The sequence below is a fragment of the Miniopterus schreibersii genome (genome assembly GCF_964146895.1).
Source record: "Miniopterus schreibersii genome assembly, chromosome: 14".
In the NCBI taxonomy this organism is placed as follows: Eukaryota; Metazoa; Chordata; class Mammalia; order Chiroptera; family Miniopteridae; genus Miniopterus; species Miniopterus schreibersii.
In genome coordinates this window covers 37248088-37272364 of record NC_138114.1, presented here as the reverse complement: position 1 = coordinate 37272364, position 24277 = coordinate 37248088, and the positions used below count along the sequence as shown (strand labels likewise).

The window sequence follows — 24277 nt, the reverse complement described above, 5'->3', positions numbered from 1 at the left end:
AAGTGCCAACCACGTAGAATTACATTTTTTTCTCCCTCCCAACAAAGGAAAGCTTTGTGAAAGTCAAACTGCCACAGTCGGAGGGCAGGGGCTGCATTTTACACCAGTGCTTCTCCAACCGGGCCTAGCACTGGTGGCCTTGTTGAAATGAGGACTGACTCAACAGGTCTGGGGGAGAGCCTGGGATATTGAGGCTCTTACCAACTCTTAGGTGATGCCCCTGCAGGAGGTCTGTGACCACAGTGTGAGTACCAAGGTTCCATAGTTTACAGGTGTCACACCCCTTGACCGGTTGAAGTCCTATACTCCAGTGTCAGAGAATTAGTTGCCTAGTAGTCACGGGAATGTAAAGTACAGCATAGGGAATATAGTCAATAATAGTGCAATAACTATGTGTGGTGTCAGGTGGGTACTAGACTTATTGGAGTTATCACTTTGTAAGTTACATAAATGTCTAATCACTATGTTGTATACCTGAAACTAATATAATGTTGTATGTCAACTACAAATTAAAAAATTAGGATAAAAAAAGAGTTAGTTGCCTAAGATGGCAAAGTAAGTTTGGGGGAACTTTGCTGCTTTCCTGGGACAAATCAAGGTTCTTCTGCACTGTCTTGTCGTCCGGCCACGTTCAAGACCCAGACTTCCCACTCTTGCCTCTGTTCATAATCCTGAACAAGTTGCCTGTCCACCACTAGAAGAATTAAAAATGATGAACATAACTATTCAGTCTCTAAAAGTAAAGAGGTCATTCTCTATTGTTTGGCATGGAAAGACACACAAATTACTGAGCCGGAAAAATGCAGGTGACCGAATACTTTTCCTTCTATTATTTGAGGCTTTAAAAAAATTAAGCATGCATTTCATAAATAATTTAAAAAAATCAATAAAGCTATTTTTGTTTTGAAAAAAAGACCTAAAAGCAAACATTAAAAGCTGAATTGCCGCTGAGCCAAATGTGGATAAAAGCAATAAAGAACCAAAACCATGTGACCAGGAAGCATTTGATATTCTTGCTCCCCAGGGTATGTCATCAGTTTGGCTCAAATAAACTCATAAAAATTCCCAAAACCCCCACAAAGCACGTGGCCAGTCCTACCCCATTAGGATATATCTCACATTTCGTATTTCAAGCGTAGTCAGATACCTAACTCACAAACTGAGCTGGTATTTGAATCAGTGCCTTATAAATTACCAGGGTGGGAGGAAAGAATGGGAGGGAAGATGCTCTATTTATTAACTGCCCACTCCACGGCGGGGCCTTGGGGAGGGGCTTTCACAAATATTCTGCTCTTATCCTCCCAAGTGTTGGATGGTGGAATTCCCACTTTATAGATGAAGAAACTGAGGCCCAAAGAAGGTGACCTCCCTGGGGTTGCACGGTGACCCCGTTAGGATTTGAACCCTGGGCTCTCTGGCTCTGAATCCAGTGCTTTTTGAAAAGCCCTTTGGATTTCCTAGGCAATTTCCAACTCTTCCTCTCTTCTCTTCTGCAGACGACTGAACCGGAATCAGCTGCACATGTTACCAGAACTGCTGTTCCAGAATAACCAGGCTCTGTCGAGGCTGTGAGTGATGCTCCGAGGCCAGAGAGCTCTCTCTGTGCTCTCATCCCTCACCCCGTGGGAGGGGCAGTGTTCGGTCAGGGGGTCAGGGCTTTCCCGTGACCCCCATGTTTCTCACCGGGAAGGAGCTGCTCAGGGTCCCAAAGGTCAGGCCTTTTCTGTCGGAATGTGCTGGGCGGGGCATTTCTCCATGCAAGCACCTGACAGAATCTGAAGTTCATCCAGTTCCATGCGCTGCGTCTGCCAGTCCGGGGCTCTGGGGTTGGCCTGACTTTGCACTCATACGCATCTCTCAGTGCTTTTGGTCAAATTTTTATACATCCAGCTCAGCCCTTCTTAGGCCTATTTCTGTTTTCAGTTCAGAGTAATAAGGTCTATAAGCTTATTAAATGCATGTAATGTCATACCCTTATTTGTTGTAAATGTGCTCCTTTCAAATTTTAAGGGCAGTGGCTAATCCTGCTGCTTGATGATTTGCCAAATGTGTCTGTAATTGTTCTACCGTATATTTCATTCTGTGGGATCTTGGGTTAAATAGGACCTTAGTGGTTATCTAAGAAATCTCTTCTTTAGCTCCTTAGTGAAGGGTCCTTTAGACTCTGCTTGCCTACCTCTAGTGATGGGAAGTTCACCATCTCCCGGGGCAATCAATTCCTTATTGAAAGGCCTGCATGTTAGAAACATTTTTTTTAACTTTGAGCCTTGAATATGCTTTCTGGTCATTTGTGTTTTTCCCTAGCTTTGCTTTCTGTAAGTGCCTAGAACAATCATAAACTCTTGTTAGATTTTTGAAGGGTTGTCATTAGGTTTTTGAGTTTTGAGTTGGGAGGTTTTTGGGTACCCTTAGTTGTCATTAAAAGCCTAAAACAGCACCGGGAGCACTGTGTGAGATACTGGGCTGCTGGTTCTGATGCTTGTAGGACAGCTGCTAGTGGAGGAAGGAGCAATAGTGACGCAGGTGAGACTGAGGAGAGGGGCTGGGTGGGAGATGGCACCCTGGGGCTGCCTGCATGCTGAGGGGCCAGTTCTTTCCACGTCTGTCATGATTCCTAGGCCTCTTGATGAGCCCAGTGACCTCCAGGCAGCTCCAGAATTTGTCACTTGCTTCTGCCTTCATTCTAGTCTTTAAGATGGAACTCTAATTTTCAGTGTGTTCAGATGGTCTGTCTGGTCACTTTCTGTTTCTCCCTCCTCCTGGCCTGGAGGCCTTGCCACAGTGACCCTCAGTGATGACGCCTTCTGCTGGTCTTTGCCTCCCTTGGGCTAGAGCTGGGCTGTCTATAATGTGGTGCTAGGCACACACAGTGGGTGCTTTACTTTTCTTTACTTGACTTCTGAAGGCACAAGACCCTTCCTAGCAGATGCATCCACCCTGACATCTCCTTAGCCTGTGGTCCATGCACTGGCCCACGAGATCCACGCTGTTACTGGTGACAGCAGGTGGCTGTAGCTCTGGTGTCTCCCGTCCTTTCTCACAGCTTGGCTGTTGCAGGATTACCACAGCTCTCCCTCTCGGCAGGATTCATCCTGAACATCTCTTCTCTTGGTCTCCTTCTGCACTTTGCCTTCCCCTAAGCCCTCTTAGCCTTCCAAGCTGTTGCCCACACTCTCCTGGCATTATGAGCCTGCTTGGGTCCCTTTCCCTCAGTCACCATCCAGGGTACAGAGCATGCGTGTAGTGGACGGTTGCCAAACTCTGGGCCCTGCTCTGATCCTCTTCATTTATTTTATTTAAAATTTATTTATTTAAGGACTTTAGCTTTATTGAGGTATCATTGACAAATAAAATTGTAAGGTCTTTAAAGTGTACGTTGTGGTGACTTGATACATGTCTAATTGGGAAAGGACCCTCATCTAGTTAATTAGCACATCTGTTGCCTCACATGTTTATCTTCTTTTTTTGTGTGTGTGTGAGAACATTTAAGTTCTCTCTTAGCAGACTTCAGTTATACAAGACAGTGTTCTCAACCATGGTCACCCTGTTACCACCAGATCCTCAGACCTTTTTCATCTTATAGCTGGAAGTTTGTACCCTTTGACCAACCTCTCCCTGTTTCCCCCACCCCGAGCCCTTAAGATTCCATATGTAAGTGATCCCCTGCAGTATATGTCTTTCTCTGTTTGGCTTATTTCACTTGGCATAATGCCCTCAAGGTTCATCCATGTTGTCACAAGTGGCAAGATTTCCTTCTTTCTCATGAATAATATTCCACTGTACAGTATATACAGTGTGTGTGCATATACAGATATATACAGATGTGGTGTGTATATATATATATATATATATACACACACAGCACATCTTCTCTATCTATCCATCTACCTTTATCATCTTTGCTCCACCACCTCCACCCCCATTGTATTGACCTGAGTCTCAGGCATTTCAAAATATCCCTGTTCACTCTCCTAACTGGTCTGGCTGAGGAGCACTCAGGAACTCTTGGTTCCAGAAACAGAAGCCCCCCACCCCCCCAAGGCTGGTGACAGTAGGGGTGGGGCGGGCATTATTGTAAGAGCACAACCAGCAGACTCACTGGCACCCCAGGACAGAAAGTGAGGTACAGCTGGGACTGGGAGAGAGCTTGAGGGATGTTTCTAGTTCTTTCTAAATGTCTACCTTATTGTTCCATTCCTCCCTGCAAGCCAGTGTCCTGGGCTTATGGGCAGCATTTCAGTTCCACTGTGCCTTTGGTTGGCCACAGTGCTGACTTCCCTCCTGCTTTCTGTGACCTCGAAGCTTAGATCCCCACAATGTCTCAGGGCCAACTCCAGATTTCTGGGGGAAAGAATCAGCTTGGCTCATCTCAGGTCAGGAAGTCGCGCCGGGGCCCATGAGCTGTGTAGGGCGTGTGGGATCACCTGCAGTCATATTATGGAGCCCCCCCTTCCCTTAGGAGGCAGGGTGAGAGGGAAGCAGTGCCTGGCCTCTTTGGTCTGTCACCTGTTGACCTTCCCTCTGCTTTGAGAAATCCATTACTAATCCTTTCCATCTGGAGCGAATCACAGACTTTCCTGCAGAGGCCGTTATGCTAAATCAGCATGAAACTGAGTGTGAGAGAGACCAAATGTGCGGGGTAAGGTGTGGTCACAGAGGATGTCAGGTGGTGGGGTCCACGTTTCAGTTGCTTTTGTCTGTGTAGCTTCCAGGAGTTAAAATCCTGTAGCTGGTTATTTACTAATATTGCCGCTGGTGTTGGGTTAGTCTGTCCATTTCTTTCCTCATGTGGGACCTGTGGCCCAGAGAGATGATTTGCATTGGACCACAGAGCATTTTGGTGATAGGGTTGGGGTTAAGCACTAGGCCTTCAGAGGTCCTCAAAGAGCCTGAAAATGGGCTTAAACCTTGACCTAGAAATCTCACGTTTGGGAATCTATCCTGGGAAATAATAAAACATGGGCACAAACATGTTCTTTGCAGCATTATTTAGAATATTGAAATACAGAGTATTTCTATATTGAAATTTCGAGTATGGTAAAGAATATAGAAACACTCCCAGTGTCTAACCTTAGGGGAATGGTTAAGTAAATTATCCTACCGCTACTTGATGGAATCTTTATATCATCATAATAAAATGGCCTTTATGAAAGACATAAGTAATGCAGGTAAATGTTTGTGATATCAAAAGCCAGGATGTAAAATTGTATTGATAATATGATCACAAAATAAATCACTCCAAGGAATGCACACAAAAATGACTGTAAATGCCCACAGGGGTTGTCACAGGGCGACTTTTTCTTTTCTATGTTTCCCAGATGTTCTATAAGAAGCATGCATTATTTTTATGGCAGGAGACCTCCCAGTTTTTATAAGCAATGAAAAGCCTCCGTAGTTTGAGTTCAAGTGAATGTGAGACTCGTGATGCTAGAACACTTCCTTGAACCCCGTTAGCCCTGTTTGCTCTTTCATCAGATAAAGGTCAAAAGGCTGCCGTGGGGCTTCAAGAGAGGTATAACATGCTCTCATATTGGGTGTGAACATAATAGGTGCTCAGAAAGTGTTAGGTGAATCCATATGGGAATTGCTTCAGAGGGCAGCAAACCTGACTCGAAGAGGCGGCCCAAGTTGATAGTTGACCCCCACACCCATCCTCTGAGCATTTGTCCACTGTCAGCGTCCTGCCTCCACTCCCTGTGGTGATTCAGCCTCATCTGTCTTAAGTCAGAACCATCCCCTCCCTTTGCAGGGGCCTCCCCCAACAGGTTTTTGTTTTTTTTTCCTGAGAGGCTTAGGTGTACCTGTGGAGGCACCTGGTGCTGGCTGGCATGCAGGCAGCAGCCGGAGTTTGCCTTGGGACAACCATTGCACAGGCTCAGGAAGTTCACAAAGGGAATCCACCAAGCTCAGAGGGTTCGACTTGCCCAAGGGCTGAGCCAGATATAAAGTCTGGTCTGTCTGAGGCTAAAGCTCGTCCTTCCATAGCATCCATCCACTCTCTACCTCCTGCACCCACTGCTCACTCATCTACCCATCTATGCGCCTGTCCCTCATCCCCGTTTACCTACCAATCCTCTACCCACCACCCATCCAGACTCCCACTTACCCATCTCCCAACCACCAGTCAATCCACCTATCCCTCCATCGTCCATGTCCTCCCACCCTTTCTCCCATCTAACAACTCCCACCTATTCATCTGCCTACCCACCCACTCTTCCACTCATTTACCCACCAACCCTCCAATTACCCATCAAGCCCCACCCATTCACCCTTCTCTCTCCCATCTACCAACCCGTATATCAACCTACCCATATACCCAACTCTTCCCCCACCCCACACTCACCCTCCCACTCCCTTTTCCCTACCCACATTCAACACTCCCCACCTTCTGTTCACTTACCCAACACCTGCTCATCCATTCATCCAACAGTTATGAGGGCCTTCTATGGGCCAGGCACTGTTCTAGGTGCTGAGAACTATTGGGGTGACAGCTGTGTGAGAGAGATGGGTGGGACTCTGTCTCTCCAGGAGATAAGGGTTTGAGAGCTCTTTGAGGGGTGCTCTTTGAGAGCTCCCTGCCATCCTCTGACTTACCAGCAGGTTGGAGTGGCCTGAGGGGGCAGATGCTTTGTTGGCTGGACCCGGCTCCCCTGTGAGGAGCAGGTTATACCCTGGTGGCCCGTTACCTGGATGTGGGGTCAGCTGCATCACCTGAAGATGTGGAAATATTGTTTCATGGATGCCCACAAGGGTCAGACATATTTGAACCTGACTGCTTCTCTTATAGCAACAAAACCCAGTCTTCACCCACGTGTGTCAGCCCCACCCCAGGCCTCTGTCCTCCCAGGTCTGGGGAGGGGTCTCTCCCGCTGCCTCTCGATCCCTTTTCTTGCTGGTTGCATTCCCTTCCTCATCCAGAAGCTGCTTCTGGAAACCCAGTTCCTCTGGGCTTCTTTTTAGCCTTGAAACCAATATGTGTCCCGACAAGATCAAGCTTTGTGCCTGTGCTGGGCCTGGAAGGGGTGGGGGTGGTGATTGAGGGCAGCCCAGGGCATTTATTTCCCCTTATTTATATCCCTGCTGGAAGGACCAGGATAACTCATTAACAGGGCCCTGGTGGCTGGAGAGGCCCGATGTGATGTTCCGCAGGAGCCCTGCTGAAGAATGCCTGACCCTGCCGACCCCGTCTCGAGCTGGGTTTAATTAAACTGTCAGCACTGGTCAGAAGAACAAAGCCTCCCTTCCCATCCTGGTCCCCAGCCCCCCTCAGAGGCAGAAGGGCATTCTCTGCTGAAATGAAGAGCTGTTAAAAATGGATGTCTTGCCTCCAAGGGAAATTACCCGAAGCAGGAAGGTGACCTCGCTATTGTGCTGCGTCCACTCCAGGCAGCAGATCTGCGGAGCTGAACCAGCCGAGGCCCTGAGCGTGAGGGATGGGGCGCCTGTGGCCTCCCCTGTCTGGGCCAGGGCCCCCTTCCTGCCAGAATTGCCACCTTAAGATGCTGTCACTCACCCTCTAGACTTCTCTTTTCCCAGGAAGGAATTTCACCAGCTTTGTCTCACGAGATACGAAGCCTGTGAGATGTTTCTGGCATTAATGCTGGAGAGAAGCTGCCCTGGTTAACCAGTCTGGGAAAGTGCTGGGTCAGACAGGCTTCTCTGTCAGGGGGGTTATCAGCCCATTTAATCCACTCATGCACATTATGACCTGAGACTCTTGGAAACTTTTTTAGGGAATACCTAGATCTCGTGGGTCTAGTGGCAGGTAACTTGCTGAGGTCTCAGACAATAAGGATCAGGACTGAGACTCGAACCCAGGACCCTGACCCCAGACCCATGCACTCACCTCTAAACCATCCTAACTCAAATGAGTGTGCATGAGAGTCAGCTGGTGTGTGTGTGTGTGTGTGTGTGTGTGTGTGTGTGTTATTAAAATGCAGATTCCAGGGCACTTATCACATGAGCACCTGAGTAAATAGGTGTAAAGGGCCTAAGAATCTGCATTATCATCAAGATCCTCTTTATCTGGCTCGTACTTTGGGCAGCCACGCCCCAGCACGCTTGTTGAGTCTGTGAAGGGGACCCCTCTTCGAGTAGACCCCCCTGCTTGCCTCCACCCTGCCTGGTTCTGGTGTGAGCCACACTAACAAAGACCTTCCCAAGGGCAGAAGCTGTGTTTCCCGCAGCGCACGGAGAACAATTTGGGGATTAGGAGTTGGCAATTATGGAGCACTCTGGATTCTCAGAGTGCTTCCCAGTCATTAAATCTGTGCGTGCTGTCAAGGCTCAAGTGAAAAAGGCGAGTGTCCCACTGGGCTGGCCCAGGACCTCTGCGGAAGAGGCGGCCAGCCTGAGATTGACATCCTGGTGCCAGAGCGGCTGACACTCCCAGCATGGATTAATCTCCCAACCGCAGGCCCTGGCCCTGGCTTCCCCACCCCCTCCCCCACCTGCTGCCTCGGAACACAGAGGCTTCACAAATACGGGGGATTCAGGGCCCAGAGGATCCTGGAGGGAAGAGCAGGCGATGGGTCACCCCCAGAGAATGAGCCCTGCTGGGGACGCTTTATAGGGGCTCAAAGGAATGAAAAGCCACCTGTCCTCTCCTACAGCATTACAGAAATCAGCATGGAGCAAACTGAATTCATAAGCATCCAGAAGATTCTGAACAGAGAGGAGTGCGTACCCATGGGGGAGAGGATGGAAGGTGGGGGGATGGGGGCTGTTGTGAATAACTTTTAGGGGGGTAGGGATGTCTTAAAAACCATTTCAAAAATTATATAAATAATTTTGCTATGATACTGAACATTTGGAAATAGAGAAAAGCAGAGAAAGATAAGGCAATTGCTGGGGCCCAACACAGACCTGGCAAGCCCCATGCCCAGAAATCAAAGAAGGGAAAGAGGAACTGCTGAGCCCCATACAAAGAGCAGAAACTGTCCTCCCTGGCCTTCAGGACAATGTCCTCCACCAGAAAGACACCGCTTGCCGGCCCTGCCAAACCCTCTCGTGCCTAGGAAACAAGGACCAGCAGGCCTGGGTCCCTGCCCAGTCTGGTAGGGGAACCGGGAAAAGATTCTTAGGTAATCACATCTGTAAGGCCCCTTTTGCCATGTAAGGTGATGTTCACAGGGTCCAGGGATTAGGAGGTGGACATCTTTGGAGGCGATTATTCTGTTTGCCACATTGTGTCTTCCCTTTGGAGGACAACAACCCTTAGTGACAGGAGCTCTCGCGGTCCCCTCCCTGCCTGTGACTGTGGAGTGAGGCACATGCCAGCTCCATGAGGCCACCGAACAAGAGGGCCTCTGGACATTTCTCCCAGCTCTTCCAGACTGGAGCTAGGCTCCTTGGCACTGAGTCTTCTCTTTCCTCCAGTGATCACAGTTACTGATTAGCTGTGGGACTCTGGGCATGTTATTTAACCTCTCTGTCTATTTCCTCAACTGTAAGATGTGGGGGCTGTTGTGAAGTTTAGGGGTGATTTGTATGGTGCACCCAGTATAGGTGCTTTGAATACCATCATCACCCAAGCCATCATCCTGGAAGCAATGGAGGGGGTGGCCAGGCGTGCCCATCCAGCCACATTACTCAGACATAGAGGACAGTCCGCTGCCCTGGAAGTCTTAATGGGTGCGCCAGGCTGGTGGGCTTCTCTGGCTCCTTTGTCCTTACAGCCTCAGCAGGAGGTTCCAGGCTAAGCAGGGGGTGAGAGTCCTGAGTGCCTCCTGGCCTCAGAGCAGGGCCTGCCTGTCTTATCTGTGGGAGACAGAGCTTCTTACCGCATTTTGTATTTTGCCTCAGCTCACTCTAGATTTGGCAGGCAGCTTAGTGTGTTGCCTGAGAGTTTTGCCCATGCAGTCTCTTCTTCTTCTTTCTTTAAAAAATATGTTTTTATTGATTTCAAAGAGAGGAAGGGCGAGGAGAGAGAAACATCAATGATGAGGGCGAATTATCAGTTGGTTGCCTCCTGTACAACCTCACTAGGGATTGAGCCTGAAACCTGGGCATGTGCCCTGGCCGGGAATCAAACCCCGAGCTCCTGGTTCATGGGTCGGTGCTCAACCACTGAGCCACACCAGCTGGACCAGTCTCTTTTTTCTTTGGTTTTATAGACAGAAAATGAGATAGTGACTACAAATGGAAGAAGGCTTTCTACAGCCCCTTTCTCTGAATGCATTCCTTAGGAGTTGACTATAATGTAGGGCTCTTTATTAGATTAACTTGGCATGAATAGTAACTAGAATTATAACTCATTACATTTAGATTCATGATCTATAAGTGCAAGATTTAAAGAAATAAACACTTGGATATGGTGCATTATCTTTTTTACTAATTCTTGATCGATCTCTGCTTAATCTAATCTTAGCTTTAATGTCGAGCCTCTCAGCATCAAAAGTCCTTCCTAGAACATACACATGGTTTTATTACTTTGGGACTTCAGGTTATCTTGGCGTTGGAAGTTCATAGGGGTAGCAGAGGTGGTCACATGTAAATAATGGTTGCTTTTGGTATTTCAAAAGGCTCCTGAGCTCTCACTGATAGATCTGTAGCTCAGCTCTGCTTCCTTGAAATCCAGGTCCCCATTTGTCCTTCCTGGTTCTGGGCTGCCCTGCCTCCTGTCAGTAATGGCTTTTTAAAAAAAAATTGTGATTAAAAACATATAACATAAAATTTACTGTCATAACCATTTTTAAGTGTACAGTTCAATAGTGTTAAGTATATTTACATTGTTATGAATCAGAGCTCCAGAATTTTACATCTTGCAAACCTGAAGCTCTCTACCCATAAGCAACTCCTCACTTCTCTCACCGCAGCCCCTGGGGACCATCATTCTACTTTCTGTCTCTGTGAATTTGAGTACTCTGGGCACCTCATAAAAGTGGAATCACACAGTATTTGTCTTTTTTGTGACTGGCTTATTTCACTTAACATAATGTCCTCAAGGTTCATCCATGTTGCAGCATGCGACAGGATTCCTTTCCTTTTTAAAGCTGAATAGTATTCTATTGTGTGTGTGTGTGTGTATTATATATATATATATATATATATATATAATACACACCACATTTTGTTTATCCATTCACCTGTCATAGGCATTTGAGTTGCTTCTACCTCTTGGCTATTGTGAATAGTGCTACTACGAACATGGGTGTGCAAATACCTCTACAAGATCCTCTTTTTAATTCTTTTGTATGTATCTCCAGAAGCTGGATCATATGGTAGTTGCATTTTTAATTTTTTGAGGAACTGCCATACTGTTTTCCCTAGTGGTTACGCCATTTCACTGATACTTATTTACTGCATTTTTTAATAGTAGCTATCCTAATGTGTATGAGGTGATATGTCATTGTGGTTTTAATTTGCATTTTTCTGATGATTAGTGCTATTGATCATCTTTTTATATGCTTGTTGGCCATTCGTATGTAATTTCTGGAGAAATCCTTAGTCCATTTTGAAATGGGGTTATTTGATTTTGTTGTTGATGAGTTGTAAGAGTTTTTCATATATTCTGGATATTAACTTCTTTTCAGGTATTTTCTCCCATTCCATAGGTTGCTTTTTTATTCTGTTGATTGTGTCCTTTGATGCTGAGAAGTTTTAAAGTTTGATGTAGTTCCAAATGTCTATTTTTGCTTTTGTTGCCTGTGTCATATGCAAGAAATTATTGCCAAGTTGAACCTCATGAAACTTTCCCCCTATGTTTTTGTCTAGGAGTTTTTTATAGTTTTGGTCTTTGATCTATTTTGAGTTAATTTTTAAATATGGTAAAAGATAAGGCCCCAACTTCCTTCTTTTACATGTGCATATCCAGTTTTCTGGATACAAGTTGTTGAAAAAACTGTCTTTTCACCATTGGGTGGTCTTGGCACCCTTGTCAAAGATCATTTAACCATATAGGTGAGGATTTATTTCTGGGCTTTCTATTATACTCCATTGGCCTATTTGTCTGTCTTTATGCTGGTACCACATTGTTTTGATTACTGTGTCTTTATAATATGTTTTGGAATCAGTAAGTGAGTCCTTCAACTTTTTTTTTCTTTTTCAAAATTGTTTTAGCTGTTTGGGGTCTAGTGATGGCTTTTTACTTGGAAGCACAAGTATCTTAGATTTTTAGATTCAAATGGGACAAACCTGTCACAATAGAAAAGAGGGTATAGGATCTTAGATCTTTGGATTCAAAGGGGACAAACCTGTGCATAAATACATTGGTGACGAGGAGCTCACTACTTCACAAGACAAGCAGTCGTGTTGGTGCATAGCTTTGATTGTTAGGAATCCTCATACTAACCTTGACCTATTTTCCTGGCATGTTCGCCCAGTGATCTCAGTGTTGCTCTCTAGAGTTGTGTTCAGAGCAAGGATGTATGCCAAGGTAAGCCCTTTAACTGGTCATTGCCTTTGGCAGATTCTTCAAGGGACCATGCATGTTTCTAGGACAGATCTGAGACACTTGTTTCTAAGAAGCCATAAGGCTGAATCTCTCTGTCCATTGCACAGATTCTTCTTAAGTTTCAGAGATATCCACAGAATCTCTGTGGGCCTCCTGTTCTCTTCCATTTTTCCCAGGCAGCTTGGTGAATGAGTACCCCAGGACCTCTTTGCCCTCTCAGTCCTATTTGACCTGGTTTACTGGATGGACTACTCCAGAAACTCCCTTGAGAAGCACAGAGCTATAGCTGTAGGAAGCTGCTACAATTTAACAAACTAGGATCCTTCAGCTAGGTGGCAGTTCCCATCTTCCTTCCAGGAAGCCATACTTTCCTGTCTGTAATCAGGGATCCTCAGGATAGATCAGAAAGGAGGTGAGGGTGGTAGAGAGCTGGGGAGAGAGCACTCTGAGGGGTCCTGGGGCTTTTTGGCACAGTGTGACGGAAATGAACACTGAGAGCCAGGACACCTGTGTTCTAGATTTGGCTCTGTCCGCAACTGGCTGTGATACCTTGGACAATTCATTAGTATCTCTAGACCCTGTTCCTTCATTTTTATTAATGAATTGGATGAGCATACAAAAGGGATGCTCAGCAGATTTGCAGGTGGCACAAAACTGTAAAGGGGTGGCCATTATATCCAAGATGACAGAAGTAAGATTGAAAAAGATCTCCATGAACTGGGCTAGAATCAATAAGGTGAAATTAAATATTGATAAACATGAAGATGGCGTTGAAAGCGCTGAATGGGGGCAGCCTGGTTTGGCAGCACCTGTAATCAAAAGAGCCTGTGACTTCAAGCTGAGGACCAGTCCAGTGTGGTAAGGTGGATGAAAAAGTGAATGTTGCCTTAGGCTGAATTAATAAGGGCGAAATATCCTCTCCAGGGGAGGGGACAGGCCTGTTCGAGTTTGTGCTGATCTGAGCACATTCAGAGAACAGCGTTCAGTACTAGGATCTGTGTGTTATTGTAGGTGGTTGTGGGGAGAACACTAAAGAAGCTCTGGAGGCGGGCTGCTAACATCAGGGGCTGTGTGGAAACTATTTCATGTGAAATATAGGGGCCTGGGGCTGTTTGGTGTGATGAAAACAAATGGACAGGAAACTCCGAGAGTCATTTTCAAATCTATGTGAAGCGCTGTCAGCAGGACAAGAGAGCGATTTGTTCCAGAAGCAGAGCCGGGTACTGTGGGCGGACGGTGCGGGGAAGTGGATTTTGTTCTGTACAAGGCAGGCTTCCTGAAGAGCTAGCTGCCAAGTGGTGGGCTGCTCTGCTTGTCACTTCACCCTGAAAGAGTTCAGGGCAGGACTGTGTGTCTGAGATGATGGGGGAGCCTGGCTTTGATGGGTTCAGTGCTTTTAGATGCCGAGCTGTCTACTCAGGGGCACTTGGAGGACTTGCGAGCAGGGGAGAGGCCCGGTCCAAATGGTGTTTGGGATGGATAATCTGCTTGCAGACACATGAAACTGGCAGACTGCGAGAGCCTGGAAGGCCCCTAGAGCCCCATGTTGGAAGCTATCCCTTCCAGCAAAGTGCTTCCAGCAAACTGTGGAACAAAATATTTACCAGACCCCAGATTCCGGTCCACATTTTGGAATCAAATCTGGAACAATAAAAATCAACGATTAGCCTTGGAAATAGTGTCTGATCTGTAAAAAGACACAGAAGGTTTGTCCTCAGACTGGAGGTGCTCAGAGGAGCAGCTCTCCCCGGGTCCCCCACCCCATTGATGAGCAATGACTCATTTCTCCTTTGAAGTCCAGGCGTTGTCTTTGGAGCCCTGGTGTTTACACCCTCTGCTCCTTCAACAAAGGGCCTTCTGTCGTAGATCTAGGAGGCCAAGCAGGGAAGGGTCAGAAAAGGAAGGTATTGACTGAATACCAATAAGAAGGGGAAGTGTGTTCACGGAGGATGAGGGGCGCCAGGCAACTGGGGGCCCACTCGTGCTGTGCAAATAGAGCTGAGAAGGCCCTTTGGCGGGTGTGTTTCATTAAAGGCCCTGGGGCCCTGGAGGGGGTGGGAAGGGGGGAGAGAAGAGAGGGGAAATATTTCACAATGTGGAGTTTAGGCTCAGCCCCTTGTTGGGGAGAGGCGGGCCAGAATGTTGCAGGGTAACAAAGAGGCAGTGTGGACTGGTGACAGTTAGGGGAAAACACATGGCAACTAATGGGCCAGTAATGGGTAGGGAGGAAACCTGGGAAAAGCTGGTACAAGAAAGCTGGCACATAAATTCTGGTGGCGTGACATCCCTTTGGCAGGGGACAGGGGCCACTCTTTCACCCTCCCCAGAGATGTTCCCGCTCCCAGGGCTGAGGCCAGGGTGAGATGGCTGGAAGCAGACATGCCCAGCAGGGCCCAGGAGTGGAGAGCATTCTCTGCATGAGCCAGTGCCCCAAACAGGAGCTAGAGGTTTCCACCGGGCATGAGTAGTGGAAGGGTGATGTGACCCTCTTGCGAACAACCCCCCCCCCCATATGCACTCCTGCCTGCACCGTTGGTACCACCCCAGGGCACTCGCCTGTGAGAGGCTTTGCACCCAGGCCAACTCTTTGGAGTCCCCAACTGGCCACTGGGGCCAAGGGCCCAATGCCTACGTCTTCTTGGAGACTCCAAGGGACATGCAAGCTGTCAAAGGGGACAGTATTTATTACCTGGGGGCTCTTGGAGGAAGCCATTTAACAGTTTGTAGTTGGACTTTTATGGCTTCCATGAGGTTCCTAAGCAGCCGGGGGCATCCCAGAGCCCAGAATGGTGGCCTATTGATAAGAGTTTGAATTTTCTGTGATGGACCAACTGCTTTGGATCAGAGTTAATGCCCTTTTCTTAAAAAACAAAACAAAACAGCAAAATGACTTTTTATCTATTTGTGTTTGTGTGTGTGTGACCAGTTCTCTTTATATGCATTAGGAAACATTTAGGAAAGGAGAGAAAGGGGGCACATGTGTCCCCAGGCGTGGGTCTAGAGTGTGATTAAAGGGCTGCCACACCTGATGGGAACACATTGGGAGCCTCTCTTTCTAGGCTTCTGCTGTGGGCGAAATTCTTAATCCGATTCCTGGTTGATGTTTGCAAAGCAGCGGCTGGTTTTAGGCACCTGAGTACTTGCAGTTTCCCCGAGTGTCCCTCTTGGAGGAGATGGGAATTCTGGAGGCGCCCCAACCTTGCTGCCTGGCTGAGGGGCAGCCCTCCTTCTGAGCGTCACTTTCCCCAGCTTGGCAGTGGGGACTTGGGGCCTGGCTTCCTCCTCTGGATGGATGAATTCATTCACCCAACCAGCTATTACAAGTCTGCCTCGTGCAGTAATTTGGTGCGGGGATATCAGGATGGATTAGCTATGGCGAAGGGCTTGGCTGGAGCCTTGACGGGTGGTTCTGTGGTTGTGATTTCTCAAGTGGGTGATGGGAGGAAGCTGTGAGAATTTGATGGCTGGCTTGTAGCCTGGCTTTTCCCTTCCCAGTGCCCATGAAATGAAAGAAAGAAAAAGGAATGTGAATAAAACTATTAGAAATGAAAAATCATATTTCACAGGGACAAATACACATATATCAATTACATGGCTGTTCAAACATAAACTTCCCCATGCTATTCACCTTCTGTTCAGATGTATTGAAATGGGGTCACTACACCTGGGCATTCAGAATCTCTAAAGGCAATTGGAAAAAACAAATCAGTTTCCTACAAGTCATTAACTCTGTTGATGGGAAACAAAGAACAAGAAATCATTTTCGGCAGGTCCTTACAGTAAACTGTGCGAGCAAAGTCCGGAACTCATTTATCGATGATTTTAATGGCATCTTTCACGGCCAGCTGGACATGGTATGAGGCCTCAGTTGTCCCTCTGGGAAGGCTGTGGACAACTGGCTGCTTGAACACTGACCACAGACTGCAAATGGCTCTGTCCCCCGGGCTCCCTGCAGGAGTGGGTCCCTTGCTGAGATGCGCCATCTGTTGATGGAGGTGCATGCGGGTGTGAGCTGTGCATTACTGAAGGTGCAGGTGACCGGGAGGCCCGTAGGGGGCTGGGGGAAGTCATTGTACAGTTTCCATTTGGACTTTCTACGTATCCTCTGGTGCTTCTGAGATAACCAGTGTTGAGGATCAGGCAAAACACAGAGGTTAAGAGTTTGGACTCTGAAATCCAACAGCTCAGCTACTTACTACCTAGTTAACTGGGAGAGTTGCTTAAACTTGCATAGACTCAGTTTTCTCATCTGGAAAAGGAGCACAATAAGGAACTATTTTAAGTTGTTGAGCAGGGAATAAATAAGAATTCTGGTTCACATTTTGTGGGGTTAACCATCAAGAAGAGTTAAGCTTATATTTTCCTTGATAGTAAAGTCCTAGCCTTTCTAACAGTAGGAAACGCAGGGAAGAAAACACTTGCATTTCCCTTAATCAATAGCCAGCATTGTAACCTCATTCTATTCTTAGAATATGTTAAAACGAAATTTCCAAAAGTGGTTTTTTGATGATTTGTAGTTTGATTTGTTGTTGTTCTTTCAAAGATAATTGGGCAACCAAATGGGACTGAGATTCTGGACACTGGGTCTAGATAGCAAACACGTTGGAGGTCTTTCCAGTGAGAGAAGTGAGCCGTGAAGAAGCAGCGCGTCAGTTAATACCTAATGTCTCCTGACTGAGAGGCTCTGTAAAGAATTCCCATTATTATTAGGAGGAGGAAAACATTTTTAAGGAAGTAAAGTAAAATAAAAATATGCTTGTTTTTAAGTCTGACCAAGGGGACCAGAGCTTAGTCAGCAAAAAGTTCGATTTTCTCTAATTTGACTTTGCCAGGCATCCCCTTGGTCCAGGTTAGAAGGATGCTGGTCTTTACAGCTCATTTAACTCAGAGCATCAGGCTTTGTTGAGGCTTTGACAGTTATCCATTCTGACTCTAACAGGGAGGACTTGGCCCTGTTCAATCTGTTCCAATCCCCGACCCCATTGTGAATATCAGCTCACAGGGGGGTGAGACACCACCGCCCCCGGGCATGTCACATTATGCCCTGAGGACACGGTGTTGCCTTTTATACACCAAGAATGTTCCTTCAAACCTGGCAAGCTCAAGATTAGGGCTTTGTTAACATGGGAGCATCACGCCTTTCTGCTCATTTTGCAGCTTTAGCAGCCCTGAGGGTGCACAAATCATGCCTGCCACACTCTGCAAAGTCCAGCAGAGAGCTTTCCTTTTAATTTTCATTTAAGACAGAGATGAGGGTTTTTCCCCCCAGAATATGGTTTTAGTAGCGTGTCCCCATTCTTTATTTATCACGAATGCTAAATGTAGATGCTGATGCCTCAGGCTAGCTGGCCCTAGAGTCCCATCCAACATTCAATCCCATCTCCCCAAGGCCCCAGAAATTCAGAATCTACCCAAGGGTTTGGAGTGCCTCGCCAGCCACCATCCCTTCTCTATCCCTCCCCAGGGCATGGAGCGTCAGTCCCTAGCAGGTTTTTCTTAAGGGCAGGCAAAATAGGACTATGTCTTAAGATGCCTAAGGGAGACAATTTTAGCTGAAGACCCACCCCAACCTGGTCCCAGTGATTGCCATTTTCAGAAACAGGAGGCAGGATGCATCAGTGGTGTTTAAATGTGCTTCTGAACCCTCCCTCCACTTGGTCAAATAGCCCGTCTGGGGACAGAGTCCCACAGTGTGAGGCCGGAGCACAGTGTTCAGTGAAAGCTGTCAAGAAGCAGAAGGTGCTCCTGAGCTAAGGTACTGATTGCATCCCACCTGGATTTACCTCCAGGCTCAGATTTCAAATTTGAAGCCTTTTGCCTCTCAAGGCCTCCCTGCTGCCCAACAAGAAACCACTTTCCCCTGGACATTCTCACTGTTGCTCCAGTTCCCAAGGCATAGAACTCGTCCTGGCCTTCCTTTGCTGGCTCCAGTTTGTCATGGGATTTCTGCTGCTCACCCTCTACCTCCAAGTGAATCCTACGTGTAAGCCCAGTACAGAGGTGTGTTGAGAGAGGGCTTTGGGGTCAAGTTCCACTGCTGCCATTTCTAGCCCCATGCAACCCCCTGAATCTATTTCCTTGTATGTAAAATGGGGATAAAACAGACCTCTGTTGTGGGATGGAAGTGAGGATTCGAGGAGGCAGTGCCTGGGTCTCTGTCCATGTCGCTCTGTTAGGAGCAATGGCTGTTCTGTTGCCCTGACCTTCAGCTCCACTGCTGTCTTTGAGAGGTTTCCCTTCTTGGGAGGAGGGTGGGATCTTGTGGTCCCTCCAGACTGTCCCAGGGAGAAGCTGATGGAGTCACACAGTGCATGGACATTGGTCCTCAGTATTTCAGAGCCACATGTTAACTGGCTGTCATGTTACCATCAAACGAAGACATAGGCATGCACTCAAAGATGGGGAAGGGAACAAAATCCTGAGCAAGTTACTTAATTTTAATACGTTTTTATTGATTTTTTTTTAGAGCGAGAGTGAGGGGGAGAGAGAGAGAGAAACATTGTTGTGAGAGAGAAACATCGATCGGTTGCCTCCCTTACGCACCCGGACCAGGGGTCGAACCTGCAACCCAGGTATGTGCCCTGATCGGGAATTGAACCCACAACCTTTCAGTGCTTGGGATGATGCCCAGCCAACTGAGCCACTACAGCCAGGGCTGAGCAAGTTATTTAGACAACGTGCTCCCCAGGCTGCTTTGCCGTCTGTAATGGGTGCCATTCAAGTTCGTGCCTGTGAGTCTGCAGGCACAGGGCTCTGCAGGCCAGCTGCCGGCCTCTGGCTTTTTTTTGAGTCTGATCTTTAATCTTTCGTTGGTAACACACTCAACGAATATTTCTGTGCCTGCTTCATCCCAGTCTCTGGGGGTACAGCGGTGAGAAAAAAGGGTGTGGTCTCTGCTTTCCAGAGCTGATAAGTCCTGTTGGGGATGGGGGTCCGTGTTAGCTAGAGAAAAAGAGTTTTTTTCAAGACTTCAGGTGGCGGTGCAGGACTTGACAGAGACGCAAGAAATCAGTCGAGCGCTTTAGTCAATAGCAAAGCAGCGGTGAGTGCTACGAGAAAGGACGGCAGATCTCTGGGAGCTATAACAGAAGCACTGGCCCTGGGTTGGGCAGGGCTGGAGAGGTGCTGGGAGGCCTCCTGGGGCACGGATGCTTGAGCCCAGCCCTGTGCCCTACTGTTCGCTGGAGCTGCTCTGTCTGACCATGTGCCTGTACGTCCAGCATTGGGAGGCCTGATCTGCAACACCCGGGTTCTCGGCCCACCTTCACCAGCACCCCAGGGAGCCCACAGCCCTTGCCCTTCTCTAAATCCCTGGCCGTGGTGTCTTCTGATGATAACTCATTTGCTGCCTGTCTTTTCCCTTGTCTGTGATTTGCAATTGGGCTTGGGCTTCTGGATCAGGCACCTGCTGTCCCCCTAACCTGTGCTCTGAGCTCCTGCCTCTGCTCCTCCTGGTCCCGGCTGTGACATCACCTGTCTGTAACGGTGCTGGTATCGACTCTCCTGCGCTCCAATATCCTATCTGCAAAATAGGAGCCCAAACCCTCCCTCCCTTTCTGACCTCTTGGGGATGGCAGGCAACACAGAGTCCTAAGAGCTAAAACAAAAAAGAGAAAAAGAACATTACTCAAAATTTTCAGTTAATTGATATTGCAACAGTTGCCTGTGGGTTTCAGTCAGAAGGAGCTTTTCAGGTGAGCAGGACCCTAGGAAAATTTTTAAAAATGTGATCCCTTTTTCCTAGCATATAGGCAAGAGTTATTTCACAAGTAGCAACCTTTATGACACACTGGCATTCTCTAGAGAGGTCCTGGTTTTGAGAGGAGGTTTCGGAGATCCTCCTCGGGGTGCCTTTTTTCTGTGGGGACCTGGGGGCCATGGTTCTGCACCCATGAAGCTCAGCCCTCCTGATGTCTGTAGTTTGAGGGGCATATGGTGAAGGGCCCAGGTCAGACCGGGGACATCCTCAGTCTCTTTCAGGTCACTGCAGTTCTCTTCTTCCTTAGGGAAAGAAGTGACACCCCAGAACCCAGCAAGTGGTCTTGATAACAGCTGCTTTGTATCGAGCACCTGCCGTGCACATGTGCATTGGCCAATCCTCACCACACCTTTTCAGGGTGTTCAAGGGGGAAAGAGAATGTCACTTTTGCAGGCAAAAGGTGACACTGGAGGTCACCAGAACAGAGGTTGGAACATCTGAGTCAGCTCGGGAATGAAGGACAACTTAGGCTTGGAGTGGAGGGTTGTGGAGGGGCAGGGAGAGGCAGTGAGCCTGCTCAAAGGGGCTTTTGTCCCATTAAGAGGCAGATAATAAAGCCCCAGGTGGGTGAGCTCCAGCTCACCTGAGAGACTCTGTGGCTCAGGGTTAGGGTGGGGAAGTGGGCAATAGAGGCCCCATACCCTCGTGGCTTGAATTTCCCTCCAGACTCTGCCTGCAGAAGTGGAGCACCCCCCCATCCTACCCAGGGGCGCAGAGAAAAAAGGCTGCCCTTTCCCAAACTGTGTGTGCTTTTCCCAGGGGCCATTGTTCCCTGTTGCCAGGAAACTAGGGCCTTCAGGTGTCACCCGGGAGACTGGGGCCTGGGTATTGGGGTTTAGGTCAGGCACAATGACGCCTGCAGAATGAAATGGCATCCCCAGGACCTCCTCAGTCATTTGTCACACAACTGTGGTTCCCAACGACAGTGGAGACGCGGCGACTTGCAGGGAGGAGGTGGGCGAGGGCAGGATGAGGCGGGAGGCATGAGATGGGGCAGGCTCATGATCCCCACAACCAGAGCAGAGCAAACACACCCCTTTGGAGAGAGGAAGTGAGGCCGCCCTCGCCTCTCGGGAACTTCAGAAGCCTGTGAGGGGTCAGACCATGGTTCAGGCCCACCCGCTGGGAGCTGGGGTCCTGCCAGGCCTCGGGCCTGATAATGCTCCAGGAAATGTTCCATAACTTGATGGGACTGCTCCCTGGCCAGAGAGCCCAAGGACACAGTGAGAGCAAAGAGACTTCAAATCTAATATAGCCAGGGCACTAGGCTGTCCAAAGATGATGGCAAATTTGTGGGGGGGGGGGGGGGGAGCGTAGTCAAATGGTTAAACCAGTTTTGCATGTTATATTTACATAGCAGTTAATGGGGTGCACTGAGGCCAAGCAGAGTTCCTAATCCCAGGAACCCTTCTGCCTCAGTTTCCTCATCTGTAACATGATGGTACTAATAAGACTGACCTCACGGGCTTGTTACAGCAAATGATGCATCCAATAAAGAGCTCAGAACAGCATCTGAAACAAGGCAAGTTCTCAGTATGTATTAGTTGCGTTATCACAACTGTTGATAAAACTGAAAATGGGACATTAAAATGGATGCAGAATGGACTAGAATACTGAACATGAGACTTCCAAGAAGTTCTGTGCTTTGGGCAGTTGTCCTCTGCCTTTAGGGTACTTTGGTGGAGCCATTTGGTAAATGTCACAGGCTCCGGAGGGCAGACTGGCACCTGCTGTCTGCAGAGGATCTCACAGTGGAGTCACCATAAACACTTGTTCAATGTGGTGAATGCGTGGTTGGCTGTGCCAGCCGACTGGCAGAGGCGTGGCCTGTGCGCCCAGAGCGCTGCTGCTCGCCCCTCCTGCCTGGCCCAGGGCGGGTGTCGCCTGAATGGAGGCCTGGTTCGAGTCTTCCTGTCCACCAGAGGCAGTTGGTGCCCAGGCAGAATTTGTTTGAATTAGCTGCTTGAATGGACCTGTTTGTGACGAGAGTGTGTGTGGTGAGAGATGTTGGCAGAATTTGAAAAAGGCATCAGGAGGCGCCTTCTGGGCCCTGGATGGACAGCTGCACAGAAAGTGAAAGGCGGTTTCTGGCTGGGCTGCCCTTTGGGGCAGAGGAAGTGGCCTGCTGAGGTGCTGACCAGTGGGGAAGGTCACGATCGTCCACATGCCCTCAGCCAACCTGTTCCATGCTACAGTCCTCACCCGTCGGGGTCGGCTTGGGCTCCACAGACTCTAGTCAGCGTCCCGCCACACACAGTTTGACTATCAAGATTGTTTGTCCACGTGGCTAAGGTCCCATTCACTCAGGAAACTTGGGCTCCTTGGTGGGGCAGGGGGTCCAGATCATAGGGCATGTTTTCTGAACAAATCCAGGTAAGAGGAAAGACAGACAGAAATGTCCTTAGACATAAGGATTTGGACAGAATGTCTGTGACACCACCGTCACCACCAATCATGAGAGAGAGAGAATGAGAGAAGTGAAAGAGAAACATCAATTGGTTGCGTCCTGATCAGGGATCAAACCTGCAACCTTGGTACGTGCCCTGACCGGGAATCAAACCCACACCCTTTTGGAGAATGGGACAATGCTCCAACCAACTGAGGCACCTGGCCAGGGCATCTCCGATGATTTTTTTTTTTGGCGTAGTTTTCCAAAGCATGCATTTAAGGAATAGGGAAACAATGGGGCAGGTAGCATTTTCTGCTGCCAGAGGCTGGAGAGACCGAACATCGTTGGGTATAATCCTAAGAGATCTTTTCTCCCTCTGGCAGGACGTGGTGGAGGCTGAAATTCATCACAGCAGACACGTCCTCTCTTTCCCTCTTCATCTTGCTCTTGCACAAACAAGAAACCTCAGTCACGATTCCAGCTGGGCATCCTCTGTCTCTTAGCAACCGCTGTCAGCCCTGGGCTTTGGGCTCTGGCTCCAGGCGTGCCTTTCTTTGCTGCAATACTTTGTGTGGATCCTACACACACAATGCAGGTTGTGGGCATCAGGGAGGAGGGGGTGTGCTAACCCCGAGTGGGAGGGAGGAGGGGAGGGCCCGGCCTGGGAAGTTAGGAAGAGGAGTTTTGGGTGAGGTGAGCTGGTGGGTGCACACTCTTTGCTGAAGGGGAGTGGGGATTTGGGGAGTGTGTGAGTGTGTGTAGCCAAAGCGGCCTGAGCCGCCTGAGGCAGGCATTGTGCCAGGTGAGAGAGAACACTCCCTGTTATCATGCTGGCCCATCTTTACAATTACACATGTTTGTTGGAAAGGCTGTTTCTCAAATGCAATGAAGAGCCCCCTGGGACTCTGGCTCAGACTTTGCATAGAAAGGGAAGGACAGGGCCCTGAGACTATGGAGATCTGCTGAGAGAGGGCAGCGTGAACTGAGGACTGAAAGAAAGGACCGGGGCTGGGTCAGGGGCACTGGGGCCTGACCTCAGGCAGGGTGTCGACTGGGAGGCTGAGAGCAGGGTAGGTAAGAGCACAGGCTCTTCCTGACACAGCAGGGTGGGCTCCCAGGAGCCTTTTTGTTTGGCTTGTTTGGGGCCCGTGTGGGGGCTGGTTTGTTCAGGGCTGTTGCTTCTCAGTTCTTTGAAAATCTTTGCCTTTGGGGTTCACCTCTCATGCCCGAGGAATTGTTCCTTTAGTCTTATATGAACTGGAAAGAACCTGAGAAATGTTCTAAGACAGGTCCTAACTTTACAGATGAGGAAACCGAGGCCCAGAGAGGTGGCAGGGCTTCCCAGAGTCTCCCATCTGTAAAGTGGAGCCTGCTTACACAGAAGTGAGCTGACGGAGCCCCAGGCTCACCTTTACACCCAGAGGACCGGGTTTTGGCTGAGGCCCCTGCAGGGATGTTTTTGCACATGTGGAATGATCTGACCCCGTGGAGGAGAGTCTTGAGTTCACCTCCTCAGCAGACAGTGAGCTGGCCCCTCCTGGCAGCTGGTGGGGACGGGACAGACCTCGTGGCAGCAATAGACCTTTTCTGTCATTTTTAACTTACAAGTCTGAATTGAAGTCTCTGTTGGTTCAGGATGCTCTGCAAAAATGTCAGGTGGAGACCAGCTTAAAAACCTTTAGAGCCTGCCCCGGCTGGGTAGCTCAGTTGGTTGGAGCATCATCCTATAAACCAA

The 24277-nt window shown here is 48.5% G+C and overlaps 1 protein-coding gene across 1 annotated transcript in view; it reads left to right on the top strand.

The window, feature by feature from the left end:
- Window positions 1-24277, top strand: part of SLIT1 (slit guidance ligand 1) — a 135325-nt gene that overhangs the window by 22267 nt on the left and 88781 nt on the right. The window contains exon 4 of the mRNA XM_081158914.1: window positions 1497-1568. Coding sequence (XP_081015040.1) covers window positions 1497-1568 — 72 coding nt within the window. The remainder of the gene's footprint in view (window positions 1-1496; window positions 1569-24277) is intronic.